At 40.1% G+C, this 19,666-nt stretch overlaps 1 protein-coding gene across 2 annotated transcripts in view; it reads left to right on the plus strand.

The window, feature by feature from the left end:
- DOP1B (DOP1 leucine zipper like protein B) overlaps positions 1-19,666 on the plus strand; it is a 130,312-nt gene that overhangs the window by 42,560 nt on the left and 68,086 nt on the right. Inside the window, exons 11-13 of one of the 2 annotated variants that reach the window (XM_007493149.3) lie at positions 1,906-2,025; positions 3,608-3,713; positions 4,208-4,399. In XM_007493149.3, coding sequence (XP_007493211.2) covers positions 1,906-2,025; positions 3,608-3,713; positions 4,208-4,399 — 418 coding nt within the window. The remainder of the gene's footprint in view (positions 1-1,905; positions 2,026-3,607; positions 3,714-4,207; positions 4,400-19,666) is intronic. The other variant, XM_007493150.3, reaches the window with a different exon arrangement.

Consider the following 19,666-nt stretch of genomic DNA (forward strand, 5'->3'; position numbering starts at 1 on the left):
AAGCGAATGCTTCCGGCCCAATGACTCCTAAATAAATGCTTGTTAGCTTCAGGCCTTCCCACGCGTGTCCTGCTTCACTTCCCCAGTGGATTCCCTGTCATTCGCCATTCGTTCGGGGCTCTCTTTCCGCCAAACCCCCACCCGCTGCTCTCTGAGCCTCCCCTGCCTGGGACTGCCTGGATCTGTTCTCAGCCTTCCCTCTTGGAGCCTCCAGCCTCCATTCAGGGCTCAGCAGATGAAGCCTGTTCTGTGCCCGCCCTTCCCTGAGCTCGAGCTGCTCAGTCCTCCCTGCTCTGCTGGTGTCTCCCCTCCTGAAGGAACTGTGTCTATTTGTGTTTGGGTCTCGTTTCTCCTCCGTAGCGGCAGGCTCTTCCCAAGGGCCACATCTTCTGGGTTTAGTCTTTGTTTCCCCAAGGCCCAGTGCTGAGCCTTGTATGAGGAAGAGCCTTGGCTTAGGGGAGGAGTAGCCAGTCTTTGTCATTTAAGGTTCACAAAGCGCCCTACCGAGCCTTGTATGAGGAAGAGCCTTGGCTTAGGGGAGGAGTAGCCAGTCTTTGTCGTTTAAGGTTCACAAAGCGCCCTACCGATAGGATCTCGTCTTATCCTCCATGAGCGGCATTATCCCCATTTTACAAATGGGGAGACTGAGGCACAGTTTGGTTAAGGGACTTTGTCAGGGTCCTAACAATGGAGCTACATGCTGACAGTCTCAAGAAGAGAGGGCCCTTGTCTTTCCATCAGAATCCATACCGAAGTGCCTTCCATGGACAAGGCCCTGGGAGCGACGAATCCAAAGTCTGAAAGGGTCCGAGAATGGGGATGGTTGGATGTCTTAGTGGAGAGAGTCAGGCCGGGGGATGGACGTCCTGGGTTCAGATGGGACCTCAGACACTTCCTGGTTGAGCCACCCTGGGCACATCCCTTCCCCTCAGCCCCCATCCTTGCCACCTTTCTGCCTTGGAAGAGATGCTTAGTATGAAGTCTGAGCCCGAAAGGGTCAGAGCTAAGCGTACGGCAGTGACCGTTTAGGAGGGTCGTCTGGGTGACGAGAGGCCTGAAAAGAGAAAGTGCCTCTTGGAGAGGGAAATGAGGCGCGTTGATGAAGGCACACAGTTTTCTGGCCAGCTTTTTAAAGGGGAGAAAAAGCCCGATTCAGCGTTCCGTCTTTAACCTGTGATGACCTTCCCTTCCGTGTGTGGACACCGACTTCCCTGCCTCTGGGAGGCTTTTCTCATTAGCAATATGCTGGGCACTTGGTTTGCTGAGAGCCGCCTTCAGCCACTGAAGTAATGCTTTACTCGGCCCTCGTGCCAATCCCCAAAGGTGGGAGAAGATAGTTTCTTCCTACATGATACGTGCTGAAAACCTTCCCTTTTGGGGAATTCCGTCACCTCCAGAGAAAGCCCTGTGTGGTCAGATGGACGGAGTGCAAAAATGCTCTTTCACGGCAGTGTATTTGGGGCTTGATGGGGGGGGGGGGCCTGATTACGTGTGAGTGTGTTCTTACCACAAGGACTGATATGTGAGTGTGTTTTGCACGATCATAAAAAGACAAGGGAAAAAAGAGATAAAATGCCCCTTTTTGAAAACTTTCTTCCATAAGAACTTTGACAAGTTTCCTACACAATCACCTTCTTGGGTCTTTAGGAAAAAAGAGTTAGAGAAATAATCAACTAAGAGGAGTCGTAGAATAACGTTGTTTCAGGTCTAGGACGTTCTCTGCATTTAGCCTATTTAAAAGACGTTTTTACTGACATATTTTGTTTTTCACACCAGCACATGCCTCCTGTCACCCGTTTCTTTTCATGAACCTTCTGACAGAGGCATCCAATATAACAAATAATATTCTGAAAAGAAAACAAATGAACATTTTTTCACAGATATATCCCTTTTTTTTCTTCGCAGTGCAATCAAAGAAAACAAATATGCCTCGGAGATTGTTAAAACTGTGAATTTTCTAATTACTTCCCTAAGTGCAGATTTCATCTGGGATTATATGACCCGATGTTTTGAAGACTGCTTTAGGTAATGATACAATTTGGTCTTAAAGGATATTTAAGAGAAATAAAATATAGAAGAGCTTTCTTGGGCAATTAAGATAGAAGTGGTTCAGACTTTGACTATGACATATGCTGAGTTTTCGTCCCCTGACTGCTGCAGAAGGGAAAAAAAATGGGTTAGGGTTTGTCCCCAAGAAATGAAGTTGGAGAGAAAATGAGCCGCTTAAATATCAAGCATTTTGTGCAAAAATAGCACCATTTGCTCTCCAGATTCAAAGACTAATTAAACAGAAAAAGGAGGATGATATGTTCTTGACTTTGTAATGCTAATGTTTCTTTGTATCCTAAAAGTAGAATTTGGAGAAAATATGCTGTGTATTTTCCGGCTCCATCACGCTGCTGAACTTGTATGTTGACAGGGCTCTTTGGGATTTTGTCTTCTTAGAGAAGATGGGTCTTAGTTCCAGAATGGGTTTTCCTCTTTTAAACTTTAAATCGTGAAACTCAATCAAGTTGGTAGAGGGAAAGAATCAAAAAGGCAAGCCTACTCCCCACCCCACCCCCCAAAAAAAACAATAACTAAAAAAAATAGAAATGCCTAAAAAAACAAAAAATTACCAAAAATGTTTTAATCAACTAAGAAGAATAAGTGATAATGTCATTTAAGCTGCTTTGGAACAACCAAATTGGCTAAAATACAAGGATTAACAAAAGTAGAAAAAGACAACAAAGTTGAATTCAAAGCAGAAAATATAGAAGTGTTCTCCATGTTAAAGTATACTAATTAAGATTAAAGTATATTAATCTCAAATAGATACGCATCTAATAATTCCATACCAAAAAACTCAGTAGAATCAAAGTTTTAATCTCTCAGTGTCAGGTTAGGACACCACTTTCTTGTGTTTCTGTATCAAAATTTCAGTCATCTTTCCAAGATAAATTCATAAATTGGAACTAAATATTTCAGGATTCTGGATGTCAGAAAATTATCAACATAGCTTCTGGCTCTCAGACAAGTCAGATGAGCCTAATGGTTCATCAAAGTGGTTCGTCAGCCTTAAAAAAGAGCACTAAATTTGGGAATCCAAATGTCAAGTTTCAGGCATAACTCTACCAATAATTAAATGTTACTTTAAGTCATTTCTCGATAGGCCTCCTCTGGTTTCTCCTCCGTAACACTGAGGGGATTGGGTTAAATGGGCTCCAAAGGTCCCTTCTCCCTCCAATATTTTGTGAGCCAAGAGGACATTTTAAGGCTTTATTTTCAGAAGAGTATTGAATTTCCTTGTAGGAGCTTAATTAAACTTCGCTATTGAAACTGAAAGATTGTAGGTCACAATTTACTAAGTTAAAATGTTGATCTGCTCTCGGTACAGAATTTGAGAGAAAGTGTTGCTGAGATCTGAACGTAGCAAGTTGAAGTTCTCGGTTTGCCTTGTTGCGAAAGCTAGCTCTGTGAATGGTTTGCAATTCTTGAGGATCTGTTGTTAGAACCTCAGAAACGGTGACTACACTTGAGGCCAATACGAAGAGAATTAAGTGTTTGGAAGTATTAATAGAGTCAAGATCATATCTGAAAAGTGTAACCTCCCCTTCTTTTGTGACAGAAGCAGATCCATGGAAGTAAACTATCCCATTGCCAAAAACAGCACTTCTCCCACCGTTTCAGAACTTTGTGTATTGCTTGTGTTCCTCCTTGATGTCATTCCATTGGTAAGAGAATCTAGTTTGTAAAGAGATTATTCCGGGCTTGCTCTGGTCTTTGCATTTCTCTGGAGAGTGATGGTACCGTTTATCTGGAAAATAATCGTGTTCATTCCACAAATTCACGGGCTCACCACCTTCTTTGTATTTGGAAGTTAGACAGGAAACTTGCCGTATAAATCCTTTTGCTTATTAACTTTAAATGTGCTTCCGTGAATTGGAACCAAATTGAACATCATCCCAAGAATACCGTATTTGCCAAGTCCTACTACATGAGTAAAGAGAACAAACAGATACATTTACTAATGAAAACATTATCATTGTATAATTGTTCTCAGCTGAAAATTGTCACGTGTTCTTTTCTCTGTTGGGAAAGACTAAAGAATGACCAAAGCAGTGTGTCTCTTTCATTGTGCTTCCTAAATCTCAAATGAACGAGAACCTCACTCAGATCGGCGTATAGGGGATGATATTCTGAACCCTGCTCCTCTTTTTTAACCTAGGAACTCTATTCTGAGGTGCAAACTCAGTATCTCCCACAGATGCTCAGTTACATGGTGCAGTGCCTCTACGAGGAGCTGGAGTTCTTAACCTTGCCCGAGCTCACCCACGCCTTAAAGACGTGCTTCAAAGTGCTGAGCAAAGTTCAAATGCCTCCATCGTACTTGGACATTGAGGCAGCGCACGAAAACGTGGTAGGTACTGACATCAATCAGAGCCGCTCCACAGGCTGTTCCTTAGTAAAGGTGTTCTCTGCTCTGCATGTGCGATGAGGAACTCCGAGAAAAACCAGGAACTGTTTCCTCAGTGCCTACATTTTTCCTGGGAAGCAAAGTATAACTTGTGAAAGGTTGCCATTAGTTTGGCATCAAGTAGGAATGTTTATGAGGTCTTAGGACGAAGAATGCTCTCCTCCTCCACAGAAAGAGCTGCTGGAGGAAGAAGGCAGAGGAAAGCAGATGATTGATTTGGGACTTATTTGAGTTTACGTTTGGGGCTTTGGGTCTTATAAGGTCAGTCACAAAAATGAACAATATGGAAATATGTTTGCATAATCATAATGCATAACCCAGACTGAATGGCCTGCCAGCTCCAGGAGGGGGAGGGAAGGAGAGCGAGAGACAATTTGGATCATATAACCTCAGAAATCTTATGTGGGAAGCCGTTACTGCGTGTGATTGGTAAAATACAAGAAAAAGTAAGAAAAAGAAACGTTTAAGACTTACACTGTTGCTATGATTCTGTGTGTAGATGAGGAGGGCTTATGTTGTGGACATCTTGGCAATCAGGTGAAAGTCAGAGACCCTTTCTCAGAATAATTTATTTTTAAATGCATAAAATAAAAAAAGATTACAAAAGAATCCAATTATATTGAAATGTAGTGATCAAATAAGTTCTCAGCTTAAGAACATGTGGTTTGGGACAGCTGGTAGCACAATAGATAGGGCACCAGGTCTAGAGTTGGGAGGTACAGGGTTCAAATCTGGCCTCAGACACTTTCTAGGGTGACCCTGGGCAAGTCCCTTACCCCTGATCGCCTAGCCCTTGCCGCTCCCCTGTCTTAGAACTGATATGAAAACAGAAGGTAAGGGTTAAAAAAAAAGTTTAAAAAAAATTTAATGGGAGAAGGTATAGTTATTATTCTTTACTTCATAAGGAAACTGAAGCTACGTTGTGACTTCAGAGGGTCTAAAAGTTGGAAGTTCTCAGCAGCCATCCAACTTCTACCTGCCCGAGGATTTCCTCAATGACAGGCTCACACAGCTAATGGCCAGAGTCCAATTCTTTCAGAGAGGCAGCGTGGCGCAGCACAAAAAGGCTGAATTTGAAGTGAAACGCCTTGGGCTAGGAGCCTGGCCCTATCAGGTGTTCTCTCTGTGATCCTGCATCTCCAGACCCTAAGCCCTCCAGACCTCAGCTTCCTTCTCTGGTTTTAATAGGGGCTCTTTAACGGAAATCTCTGATCCTATGATTCCTCGTGCAATGCTCCCTTATGTATTTGTGTCTGTATTACATATGATGCATGTATAATATATACACATCTATATGTATGCACAGACACATGTATTTGTTTATGTGCATTGTAGATGCACACAGATATATACCTCTATATATGCACACACCCGCAACTATGGACCAAGCCACTCGGGTACCTGAAAAGGTTGTAATGCTCCTCCGCTCCTAGACTAGGAAAGTAAGAAAAGAATATCCCCCGGGCATTTAGTTTTAGATTTATAGTTTTCCATTCAGACGAGGGAAAGGGGGTTGGCATCAAACAGTATAGCACAGCATTCCCTAGTTTCAGGTAATTAGTACAAAAAATTTTGCAAGAATTTTTTTAATTTAAATTTAATCTTTAACAAATTTCACTTCACCTTTTTAAAGGATGATGCATGACTTTGTTTTCCTTTAATGTGAATTTCTTTCAAAATACGTTCTAGGGCACTTTGGCATCCTTTCTTATAAATGCTTTTTTTTACCTTTAGACCAATTGGTCAAAATGCAGATTTTTCTTAGCAAAATGTAGCATACTCTGACCTTGAATTTTGTTTTAGGCACCAAGACAATTCATATAATCACGTCAAAAACAAACAAAAAAAATGACAATCATACCGAAGCTTTGTTATGCTTTTAATAGAATATATTAGAAATATATGTAACATATATAACATATAATAGTATGTGTATTTGTATATATACTGTAAGATTTAAAAGCGTAAACTGTAATAGTTAAAATGGTTTAGGCCTTAAACTGTAGTGAGTTAAAATAGTGGATGATATAAATTGTGATAGATAAAAGAGTGGATGAGTAAACTGTGACCACAGAAAATATGTTTTCACTACAGTGTCTTGTTTTAAAATCAAATATAAGGTGGTTGCCAGGGAAATATTCCCAATTATTCAAATATACCCAGCTGGGTTTTATAGAGATTTTAATTAATACAAATGAGGGATTAAAGAAGGAGAGAGAGAATAAAAGAGGAATAAGTATGAAGGGCCTTAGCCAACATGGCCTAGACCTGAGTCTTAAGAGAGAGATCAGTCAGTTCTTAATCACTCACCACAAGATCTGTCCAAGCAAGGATTCTAGTGATCAGAGAGGCACCAGCTGCAATTCAGACTTCTCAGCTGACTGTCCCGAGAGAGACCCTGGAGAGGCAGAGTCTCCTTAGAGGGAGTTCCAGCCAGAGACTGTCCCAAGAGCCTGTTTCCAGAGCTCTCTCCCAACATCCTCCTTAGAGACTGTTCTCAAGAGACTGTTTCTTTTCCTTATATAGGGAATTTTCTCCTATGTCACCTCCCCTAAGTTCTTCCATCTACCAATCACAGTAGACATTTTTCAAAGGACAGACCATTCTTAGTCCACACCTAAGAAGGTGTAAATTTTTGAGTAATTCACACCAGGAAAGCTCTGAGTAAGTTTCTCAGCTCTTTGTTCCTTGTAAATTCACAAGTTGCTTGACCTTTATAGGTACTTAGCTTAAGAAAAGTATGGGTTTAAGTGCTTTTCATTGTTCAGAAAAGAGTTTGCAACTTTATCTTCCCCTAGGGCAGACTTAAGAAGGTGAAGTAGAATTCTCACATTCCTGATCTAAGTAGAGTTCACTGCCCAAATGGGGAATGGTCTTAATCCAGTCTTATGAAGTAGGGTCTGGGAATTTTTAAGGTTCACAATACATATATATGTATATATATATGTATATATATATATATATATATATATATATATATTGTTGTGTTTGTTGTCCTTTGAGAACAAGCTATGGTGAATTTTGATAAGTTTTATCCTGGGGCACAAGATTGAAATATCTTTCGACTGTTGGAGTAAATTTATGATAGGACTGAATATATATTTTTAGTTGGTGGCCAGGGACTTAAATTCTAAATCCCAATGAAATACTCAAGTCAGAATGGAATTTTATGGTGGTTTATTTATAATAGAAGGAAGAAATTAAGAATGAGAGATAGAGGAAAAAGGAAGGATAGATCTGGTCTGAACCTGGCAGGAGTTCAGAGACCTCAGCCAAGGGACCTTTCCAAAGGCTATTGCCTCCAGAAAAGCCAAGGAATGGGGAAGCTAGGTAGCTCAGTGGATATGAGAGCCAGGCCTAGAGACAAGAGGTCCTAGGTTCAAATCTGGCCTCAGACACTTCCCAGCTGTGTGACCCTGGGCAAGTCACTTGACCCCCACTACCTAGCCCTTACCACTCTTCTGCCTTGGAGCCAATGCACAGTATTGACTCCAAGATGGAAGGTAAGGGTTTAAAAATATATATATAGATAGCCAGGTCTCATTCCTTGCCAGGCTGCACTTCAAACTTTTAATATGACTATTTCCCATTAGAATATAACCTTCTCGGGGGCAGCTGGGTAGCTCAGTGTATTGAGAGCCAGGCCTAGAGACGGGAGGTCCTAGGTTCAAATCTGGCCTCAGACACCTCCTAGCTGTGTGACCCTGGGCAAGTCATTTAACCCCCAATGGCCTAGCCCTTACCACTCTTCTGCCTTGGAACCAATACACAGTATTGATTCCAAGATGGAAGGTATGGGTTTAAAAAAAAAAGCCAAGGAAAGGGGAGTAAGTCTTGAACTCACCATATGACAGCCTAAGGGAAGCAGTCTAAGAGGTCTCACACTCATGCTCCTCCACAATCAAGTTCCATTGCCCAGATCCTTCTCACAAGAAATGATGTGAAATATAAAGGCAGTTCTTTACATCACTTCCTGTATCGTGAATGTACCAATGGCGGCTTAAACTTGGCTTTAGACAGCCCAGGAGGTCAGTTGTTTCTGATTTGTCACTTGCTAGCACACGAGGGTCATAGACCTTCCTCTCCCACGCTTAATCCTTAAGTGGAGGTGTATACATTCCTGGTTGCTAAAATTCTAAAGACTAAGCAGGGTGGAGTAAATCTAAATTTCACACTACTGATAATTCAGACAATAATTCAGGTCCTATTTGGAGGTTTGTTAACTAAATTGTTATAAAAATTAAAATTAGATCTCAAATATTAAAATGTTATATTTTAAGAGATTTATTAATGGTCATTAGAAATCAAGGAATAGAGGATACAAAATAAGACTACGTGCCCATGACTGATTAGCCATTTCAAAATCCCAACTCACCACCTTTATGCTTGCCAACAGGGCCAAAAAGAGAGAGGGACCCTCCACATCCCCGCCTAATATCCACTGCCTATTGGAAGTATGTTAGGACAGGAAGTCAATGGGCTCCCGGGAAATGTAGTTCTTTTTTAGGGTAACAGATTTTCAATTATACATTATGCAAAAGAAAGAAAATTGTCAGTTAAAGAATATGTGAATGAGTGTGAGCAAAGTGAGGTTGGGAATTGGACCTATGATCCAGGTAATTCCTTCCAGAAACTTGAATTTTTTTTAATAGTTTAAGTGTAGAAATAAATTCTTAATTAGCTTGAGAGAATTATGCATTGCTCAGTTGATATTGAGCTCTATTTAGACCTTTTTAAATTTTTTTATTAATTTAGAATAGTTTTCCATAGTTACATGATTCATGTTCTTTCCCTCCCCCCTCCCATAGTCAATGAGCAGTTCCACTGGATTTTACATGTATCATTGTTCAAAACCTATTTCCATATTATTATTCTCAATAGAATGATCATTCAAAGTCAGCATCCCCAATCATAGCCCCATCAAACCATGTGATCAATCATGTTTTTCTTCTGCGTTTCTGCTCACACAGTTCTTTCTCTGAATATGGATAGTGTTCTTTCTCATAAGTTCCTCTGGACTGTTCTGGGTCATTGCATCGCTGCTAGAAGGGAAGTCCATTGCAGTCAATTGGGCCATAGTGTATTAGACTCTGTATACAATGTTATCCTGGTTTTGCCCCTTTTCCTCTGCATCAATTCCTGGAAGTTGTTCCAGTTCACATGGAATTCCTCCAATTCATTATTCCCTTCAGCATAATAATATTCAATCACCATCAGATACCACAATTTGTTTAGCCATTCCTTAATCGATGGACAGACACCCCCTCATTTTCCAATTTTTTGCCACCACAAAGAGCATGGCTATAAATATTTTTATACACATATTTTTCTCTATTGTCTCTTTGGGGTATAAAGCCAGCAGTGGTATGGCTGGGTCAAAGGGAAGGCAGTCTTTTAAAACCCTTTGCACATAATCAGGAACTTTAGAATTGAAATTTCCTAATCCTGTATGCATTAATAGATTTTCCATAAATTGTCAACACTTTCAATTTCATCTTTCCACTTTGTATGTACTTGTATTTTGAAGGGGGTTAGGGAAAAATAGACTCTAGACCAGTAATGGCAAACCTATGGCATGGGTGTCAAAGATGGCACACAGAGCACTCTCTGTGGGCATTTGACCACTCTTTCCCCCTTCCAGGCCATTACTAGAAAGGCAAAGGGATCAGTGGAGCTGCTCTCTCCCTCTCCACTGTACCTGACGACATTTTTTCCCATCCCCTGCCCCTCTGCCCAGTAGCCCAATGGGAGGTGTAATGATGTAAATTGATACTATAACTATTGGACCAATTATTATTGATCTTGAGTAGACAGTTGCCTATCAGCTGGTATTGGTTGGAATTCCATTATAGCAGTTAGGGCCTAGTTGAAGGTTTGGTAGATGGAAACTGTCCAGAGACAGCTTATAACAAAAAAACTTATTTATTATATTGTTGAAAGGAGCAGGGAAAGGAAAGGAAAGGTTAAATATAGGATTGAGATAAATTCCCTAATGTAAGAATACTCAACTATATCCTAGTACCCAAATCTGTCTCACAAGAGACTTCTTCATGCTTGAATTCTCAAGCCTGACTTAAACTCCTTAACTCTCTAAATATTTAATATCTAATCTTACTAAACTATTCTTATTAATTATCTTCTTAAAACGTATTAGAAACCCACTGTCTCCTTTTTCTTTCTCTAGCTAGAGATTAGCCAGTCTTCTTCTGTCAAAATTCTTTGTTGTCAGTATTCATTGTTGATTGTAGCAATATATGTTTCTTTAGTGTGTATTTTTTAAATTAGTGTGTTCTTTTAAAATAGTCTCCATAACCATTACTTTGTTCTCTTTTCTTGTCATTGTGTATCAGTTATTATGTTGTCTGTGTCATTGTCCTTGTACTATTGTCATTGTCGTCCTTGTATCATTATCGTTGTGTAGTTGTCCTCATGCTATTGTTTTCATCCAGTTGTTCTGTTGATCTTTATCTCCTCTTTCTTGATTACCCTCTTCTCCTACAGCCTTTTCAACTGTTGTCATATTCTTCATCTGTTGTTTACTTTCTTCACATGTGAACAGTAAATTCAAGAAGGTTTCTCTGCATCTTTGATAGCAGTGGGTGTTGCTAATAATACTTGGTAGGGACCTTCCAAGGCTGGCTCTGTGGGCTCGGCTCTACTAAAGTTCTTTATGTTTATGACATCACCAGGATTTATATTGTGCAATATGAAAGCTATAAGTCCTATTCACACTATTACCCTCAATTCTTGTTGCTCTTTGATTCTATTTTGCAATTTCCATATATATTCAGCTATGCTTGTGTCACCTGCCAACATGGCTATGTATACAGGAGCAATGTTTTTGTTTGCATAGGTGAGTGTCCAAACAACATTTCATATGGTGAAATGTGTGGGTCACCTCTGGATCTGGTTTTTAAATAGAATAAAGCTACTTGCAACACATCAGACCATTTTAAATGAGTTTCTATGCAAAGTTTTCCAATCATATTCTTAATTTCCCTGTTCTATAAGTGATAGGGTGATTGTAGCAATGTGTGTTTAGTGTACTTTTTAAATTAGTCCATTGTTCTATTAAAAGAGCATCCATAACCATTTCTTTGTTCTCTTTTCTCGTTGTGTATTCTTATTATGTTGTCAGTGTCATTGTCCTTGTGCCATTGTTGTTGTTGTCCATGTGTCATTATTGTTGTGTAGTCGTCCTCATGCTATTGTCCTCATCCTGTGGAACTTGGGTGTTATTCCCAGATTTTCATATATTTGTTTTAATACTGTGTTTGTAAAATGTGTCCTTCTGTCCAAGTCCATCCTTGCTGGTATTCCAAATCTAGGTATGATTTCCCTCAACAATACCTTTACTACAAAGTTGACTGTATTCTTATTGGATGGAAAGACCTCTGGCCATCTTGTCAGCTCATCTACAATCACTAAGCAATATTTGTACTTCCCTACCTTTGGCATGTTAATATAATCTATTAGTAAGTGTTCAAAAGGTGTAAATGCTAGTGGCCGTCCTCCAAAAAAGCTTTTTGCCTGAATACATATACTGTTGGCAAACTTGACAAAATGAACAAATCTTTAAAGCTATATTGGTAATAACAAGTGCTACCCACGTTTTCTTTACTGTATCCATTATGCCTTGTGTGCCAAAATGACCCTTCCTGTATATTACCTGATAGATTTGACTATAGAATGTTCTTGTGAGAGTAGATTTTCCCACTGAGACTATCCATGCCCGTTCTTTTGTTAGGCTTTAAAATTTTGTCTCCACTTCTGTACTTCTTTTTCAGTCTATGTTTTTTGTTAAATCTGTTTTGCTTATGATGGACAGGTTTAATATACTTTAGGACCTTTTTGCTCTGTGGTTTCCCTTTGCTACAAAGTCATCATTGCAAGTATGTATTTTGCAATTGACTACAACCAGTTGTTTTGGTAACTATAGAGCTGCTAAAAGTCCAGTGATTATTTTTGCATACCCTGTTGTTCTCCCAGATGTTAAGAATCCGCACTGTAACCACGAAGATCCCGCTGCGTGGCATATACCAAATGCATATTTTGAGTCTGTGTAGATTGTTGCAACTCTCTCTCTTGATATTATACAAGCTTGTTTTAATATAATGAGTTATGTAGCTTGGACACTTAAATTGCTAGGTAGTGAGGCAAACCAAAGAGTCTCAAATTATGTTACCACAACAGCACCAGTGTACCTTTATACCATCCCTCATGAAGGATGACCCATCAGTGAAGAGAATTAGATTAGGATTGTTTAAAAGTATATCAGAGAGATGTTCCTGAGGTCTTTCTGCTAGTTGAACCACTTTCTCACAGTCATGCAATGGTTCCCCATGAGTCAGAAAGTCTGGTAATAAAGTTGCAGGATTCAAGTTGTTGCATCTTTTTAATGTGATGTCATTCCTTAGCAAGGTGATCTTATGTCTTGTTAGTCACTGATCTGAGAAAGCTGGGTTCTGTGTCTCAGCATCAATGCTTCCACTTCATGAGGACACATTATCATCAAAGGGCATCCTAACACAAGATCTACTGCTTTTGTCACTAACAGGGCAGTGGCAGCCACACCTTGAAGACATTGGGGAAGGGGTGGGGGAGAAGCCCTGCAGCTTGTGACAAGGAAATCACTTTAAAAGACTGATATATATTAATTTAAGGTCGCCAAGGAATTCAGCTATGTAATTCCTAAATGAAAACTCAAGTCAGCAGTCAACCTTTTATAGAGTGTAATTACAAACAGGAGGAAGAAAGGAATTAGAGATAGAGAGAGAGGGAGAGAGAAAGGGGAGAGAAGGGAATAGGGCTTAAATACCCCTTCTGTTTAGGCTGGGCCAAAAGGCCCAATCCCTTAGATAGCTGAGGCAAATAAAGGAGATCAGTCCCTATTACTCATGTGACCAAAATGGAGAAACAGTCTCAGGGGCCTCCACCTCCAGCTTCCTTCAGAGCCAACTCTCAAAGCACCACCTCTCAGACCAAAAACCTCTCCAACCACCCCCTCAGTCCTCAGACCCCTCTATCTTTAAGGAAACCATCCAAGTTCCCTCCCCTCAGTTCTCACATCTACCAATCACTGTCCATGTCTTCCCTGTGCCAATGGTGGCTCTAGCTTAACCCAGGACCGCCCAGAGGTCTGTGGCTTTGCACATGTCTGTTGAAGGTCATATTCTCAAATAATTAAATCTTGATCCTTTGCTGCAGCCCTTCCTAAATCCTGTTAGGACTGAGTGGGGTGGAAATTGTATTTTCCAAGACCTGGTTCTGTCATTCCAAGTATCTCTATTGTATCAATTCTAAAATCAATCATGACTCAAAGAAATTCCTGTTCTATGCTTAAGCATAGCTCAAAACCCTTTCCATTGTTCAGCAAAAGGTTTCTGTCCTAAAGTAATCTTAAGAAGGGAGGAGGAGGAACCTCCCATGCCAATGGGGTTCACATTCCAATAGAGTTCCACTATCAATAGGAAATTTTTCAAGTATGAAATTTCCCAATGGTGAAATTTCCAACATTTATAAGTCTAAGAAATTTTAAGGTTTACAAGCTATTGGATCAAGTTATGCAGAGTATTATTGAATAGGTCTTTGCAGTGGACCCAAAGCCTGACTGAGCACAGCAGAATCTATATCTCTCCTTTCATGAACATGGAGGACAAATGTTTTTTGTATTTTGGAATTCCCAAAGCAGGTGCTGCCAGGATTGCTTCTTTTAATTTAATTAGTGATTACTTGCAAGTGTTCTGTTGTTAACTTAAGTGACTCTGTAACAATGTCTCTTATTAATTTTGTTAGTGATTTTGTTGTTTTCCCATAGCCTGGTATTCACTGTCTGCAGAACCCTATGGTTCCCAATAGTGCTCTGAGCTGTTTCTTTGTCTTTGGGGCAATTAGTTTCTGTGTGTCTGCAATTCTTTTCTGTGAAATGTATCTGGACCCTCCTGATAACACAAATCCTAGATATTCCACCCTAGGTAGACAACATTGAACCTTGGACTTTGAGATCTTGTGTCCACATTTAAACAACTCAAGCAGAAGGTGTTTACTGTCTCTGACAAGCTTTAGCTATTGGTTGACTGCTGACTTGAGTTTTCATTTAGGAATTACATAGCTGAGTTCCTTGGTGACCTTAAATTAATATATATCAGTCTTTTAAAGTGATTTCCTTGTCACAGTGTCCTATTGATAGTGGGAACTCTATTGGAATGTGAACCCCATTGGCATGGGAGGTTCCTCCTCCTCCCTTCTTAAGATTACTTTAGGACAGAAACCTTTTGCTAAACAATGGAAAGGGCTTTGACCTATGCTTAAGCATAGAACAGGAAGTTCTTTGAGTCATGATTGATTTTAGAATTGATACAATAGAGATACTTAGAATGGCAGAACCAGGTCTTGGAAAATACAATTTCCACCCCACTCAGTCCTAACAACACTAAAAGCAGGTCATCTATACAAAGTGTTTAAGTCTGCTCTCCCTAAAGTGAATGTTGGCAAGGTCTGTTAAAATTTGGGAGAACAACATTGGACTTTCCACATACCCTTGTGGAAGACAACACCAGGTGTATGTGTACCTTTCCACATAAATGCAAATATTTTTTGAGAGTCTTTATGAATAGGAATGGAAAAGAATGCAGAACATAAATCTACCACTGTGAAATATTTTGCATGGCTGGGAATTGCTGAAATTATTGTTGCAGGACTTGGAACAACAGGATGTCTTTTTACTACAGGGTTATTAATTGCTCTGAGATCTTGTGCAAAATGATACACAACTTTCCTTATTACATCTAACAGGCTTTTTTACTGACAATATTGGGGTATTGTACTCTGATTTGCAAGGTACTATAATCTATTATCTTAGGAGGGATTCTATCACTGGTGTTATTCTTTCAGTGGCTTCTTTAGATTGTGAGTTCTGTGGGATTGATGGGGGTGGTCCTCCCTTAGTAGTAATCTTTACTGACACTGCTGATTTTCGTAACCCCACATCTGTTGATGATGTTACCCATAATGCCTCAGGTATGTCTGCAGCGATTCATTTATATGAGTCTTTTCTGTATCTGTATCTGGACTTTCTAAAAACAATACTGGGAATAAATCTAATGACTCCTCTGATAACTCTATAGAGATATATCACCCACCGGGGTATACACAATTGTTGCCCGCAATTTACACAAGTCCCTCCCCACAAGATTCATTGAGGAATTGGGCATTAATAAAAATGAATGTTCCACACTCAATGGGCCCAGGGAAACCATCCTGGGTGGTAGCTTCTTAACTTCAAAGGGTGTCCCTGATATCCCTACAACTCTTAATTAACTATAATAAAGGGCATAGCAGGTATGCATATCACAGCGGCAGAGCTGGAGGGGAGCAGAGGACTTGGGCCACTCCCCTACCCCTCTCCACATACACCTCTCATCACCCACCCCTCTGCCCAGAAGCCCAATGGGAGCTCTTCCTCCTTCCTCTGTCTCCAGAGTGGGGGTTGGACACATCATGGCACTTAGTCTGGGGGTGATAGTGACCCTCAATCTTTAAAAAGTTCACCATCACTACTCTAGACTATGATTTTATTGTTACTATAAGACAGTAACCGATACAGAGTGACAACTCTTTAGCAGCTTAGCATGGACTTAGAGTGACCTGGGGTATTTGATAAACTTAGTGACATGCCCAGTGCACACAAGGAAGGCTGATTTTAGGGCTTGCTCTTCCAGATGCCATGCTGTCTCAGAACATGTGCTGTTATAAAATGAAATTCCTTCTCTAATTTGATTTAATATATTTTTAGATACTTCAAAAATCTATCAAATAAAATTTATGAGTTGCTGGAGCTGAGGTCAAATTGTACTCAGTGGTGATGTTGTGATGAATGTCTCTGACTTTGGAGTCAGATACCCTGAGTTTGAATATCTGTTCTGGCATGTCCTACCTGTATAGCTATAGACAAGCTGCTTAATCTTTCTGATCCTCAGTTTCTTTATCTCTAAAATAAGAGGGTTGACCTTAAATGATTTCTAAGTTTCTTTTTAGTTCTAAAACTGATCTTTGAGGGTAGGAGCTGTTTTTCATTTTGTCTTCATATTGTTAGCACCCAATATTCTCTTACCCACAATACATGCTTATTAAATGTTTTTTTAATTGTATTCGATTAGTATTATAAACATATATTTTATATTTGTTCAAGTACAGTTATCAAAAAGGAGACCAAGTAAACCTTTAAAAAATCATGCAATATGATTTTTTTCTCTTAGATTGTATGATTTGGAAAGGACTTTAAGAGATCATCTGGTGGGTATCTAGTTGTAAAGTGACTAGAGAGCCAGGACTAGAGATGAGAGATTCTGGGTACAGATTTGATCTCAGACACTTCCTAACTGTGTGAACCCAGGCAAGGCCCTTTTTGCTTCGCCCTTATCACTTTTCTGCCTTGGAATCAATACTTAGTATCAATTCTAAGACAGAAAGTAAGGATTTAATAAAAAAGAAAGAGATCATTTTGTTCTCTCTTCTCCCTTAGGGAAAGTGATATTCTATTATATGGGTGAGATAATTAAGGGTCAAAAAAGGTGAAATTATTTATCCAAAGTCAACAAACATCTTTTTAAAGGTGGCAGAGCCAGGGCTAGAACACAGGCTTTTAGACTTCTAGGATAATACCATTTTCATTATCTCATGCCACTTCACCCATTATATTGGATGAAATAAATTTTAAACACACATTGAACAGCTGTTAAATGGTTGATAGTCTTAAACTAGTCAATCATTAAGAGAATCAAATAAGAAACAGGGATATCAATAAATGGAGAGAAAGCAATGTAAACTACAGGTAATTATGTAGAAAAATAATTCTTCAAATGAGAGGACTGTTAAGGGTAAATTTTAGGGTTGAGACTGAATATATTATTTAGTGGTCGCCAGGGATTAAATTCTAAATCCCAATGAAATACTGTCAGAATGGAATGTTAGGGTGGTTTATTTACAATAGAAGGAAGAAATTAAAAATGAGGAAGAGAGAGAGAGAAAGGGGAAGATCTCTGCACTGGCCTGGCTTAAGGCAGGGGCAGTTCAGAGGCCTCAGCCAAGGGGCCTTCCCAGATTAAATCTAGCTCAGCTTCCAGCCACGAGACCTCCTCCAAGATGAGGGGCCTCCTTGGAGGCTGGTGCCTTCAGAAAGATCAAGGGACAGGGGAGTCGGCGTTATCACTCACCACATGGTCATTCAGGGAAGCAGGCTGAGGACTCACACTCCACCAAGTCAAGTTCCACTGCCAAAGTCCGCAAAAGCCCATCTCACAGGAGGTGACATGAAATATAAAGGCAGTTCTTCACATCACTTCCTGTGTCTCACAGGTACCAATGGTGGCTTAAACTTGGTTTAGGATAGCCCAGGGCATCAGTCAGTTGTTTTGGATTTGTCACTTGCTAGCACATGCAGGTCACAGACCATCCTCCCCCACACTTAATCCTTAAGTGGGGGTGTATACATTCCTGGTTGCTAAAATTCTAAAGACTAAGCAGGGTGGAGTAAATATAAAATTCATAGTACCTATTATTTTTTGTTCACATATAATGTGCATCAGTTTCAGTTAACTGTATTTTGGGAGGACTTATCATCTGATTACTAGAATTGGTCATTTTCATTTAAATTTCCTTTTCTTTTGAAAGTTGAATTAATGTACAAAGAGCAATACTATTCAAAGCTATTTTGGAGTAGTAATGATGTTAGAAACCACTCAAATGCTTCAAACATGAATCATGGTTCCCACAGTAATACTTTTCTTCTGCTCTATCAACTAACCAAGTGTGTGTGTTTTATGCATTGTTAGACTTCCTAACAGGTCATATTTTATCTCAAAAGTAATAGGGAACAGGCTCTCTATTGTTAAGGTCAATGTCAATTTAAATCTATTTACATTCTGAATTATTGTACCTCTCCCCTTCAGAAAGCTTGTAGAATGTTTAAAGGTCAAACACTTTTTATTTTATATCCTTCCCGTCAAGAAGATAATGTGATAATGTTACAAAACAAGATTGTGACTCTGATGCAGAAGAGGGCTCAGTTACTGTGATAACAGCAGGTCCAAATTACCAGTTATCATTAGTACATTTAAATCTTCAAAGTGAACAATTTGTGAGAAAATTTAAAATTCAGTTTTCAGCTTTAGTTCTTAACCTGCAAAATGCCACAGCTTTCTTGAATAATCTAAAGGGGACTTTATTTTAATTATACCTAAGTCACTTTTTAGAAGTGATTATTCAAGTCTTTTACAACCCCCCATTGGCTATTGCTAGTATAAGATGGCAGAATAATAAGCATCCCCTTAATTATAATCCAAGAACCCCCACTGTCCAGTGGAGGGGACAACATGTCTGAGGCCAGATTTGAATCCAAGTCCTTCTGCCTTGAGGCCTGGCATTCTCTCCACTGTGCTGCCCAACTGCCCCAGAAGACTCTGTGATTAAGGAGGATTTGGAAAGGCTTCATGCAGAAGGTGGGACCTTGGCTGATACCTGAAGGAAACTAGGTAGAGGCAACGAGGATGACAGTGAAAGTGCTCAGAAAAGGGAGACGGAGTGTTGGGCGTGAGGAGCAGCAAGGCGGCCAGTGTCGTTGGATTGCAGAGTGTTTGGGGGTCGGGGGGAGAGAAGGTTTTGGAAGAATAGAAAGGTAGGAAAAGGCAACCAAAAACCCTTTGTTCCTGCTCTGGCGCTTACTGAATGGTCCATATAGTAGGATCCATTTGACCGCCAATGAAAGGATGAATTGGAATGGACAGACACTTGGGACAGGAGAACAACCTAGGACTGTTTCAGTATTCCAGGCATGAGACAATGAGGGTCTACAGCTGGACGACTGTGCTGTCCGAGAAAGAAGGAAGTCTGTGTAACGGATGGGACGAGGAGCAGGACTTGACAACCAAATGGAAATAAGGGATGAGAGCAAGGAGAGAGCTGAGGGCAGGATGCGGCTTTCCCGCCTCGGGGATCGGAAAGATAGTGACGGGAACGTAGAAGGAAGGAAAAGCTTGGGAGAAAGACGACGAGTTCTGTTTTAGACATGCTGCGTCTACGCTATCTCTGGAGCGTCCAGTTTGAGCTGGTTAAAAGTCAGTGAAGACACTCGGGCTGGACAGGAAGATCCCAGAGTTCTCACAAAGCCACAGGCCCTGTGAGTTCACTGATATGGCAGTTTGCAGGTGAGAA

Source organism: Monodelphis domestica, chromosome 4, assembly GCF_027887165.1.
Source record: "Monodelphis domestica isolate mMonDom1 chromosome 4, mMonDom1.pri, whole genome shotgun sequence".
Lineage (NCBI taxonomy): Eukaryota > Metazoa > Chordata > Mammalia > Didelphimorphia > Didelphidae > Monodelphis > Monodelphis domestica.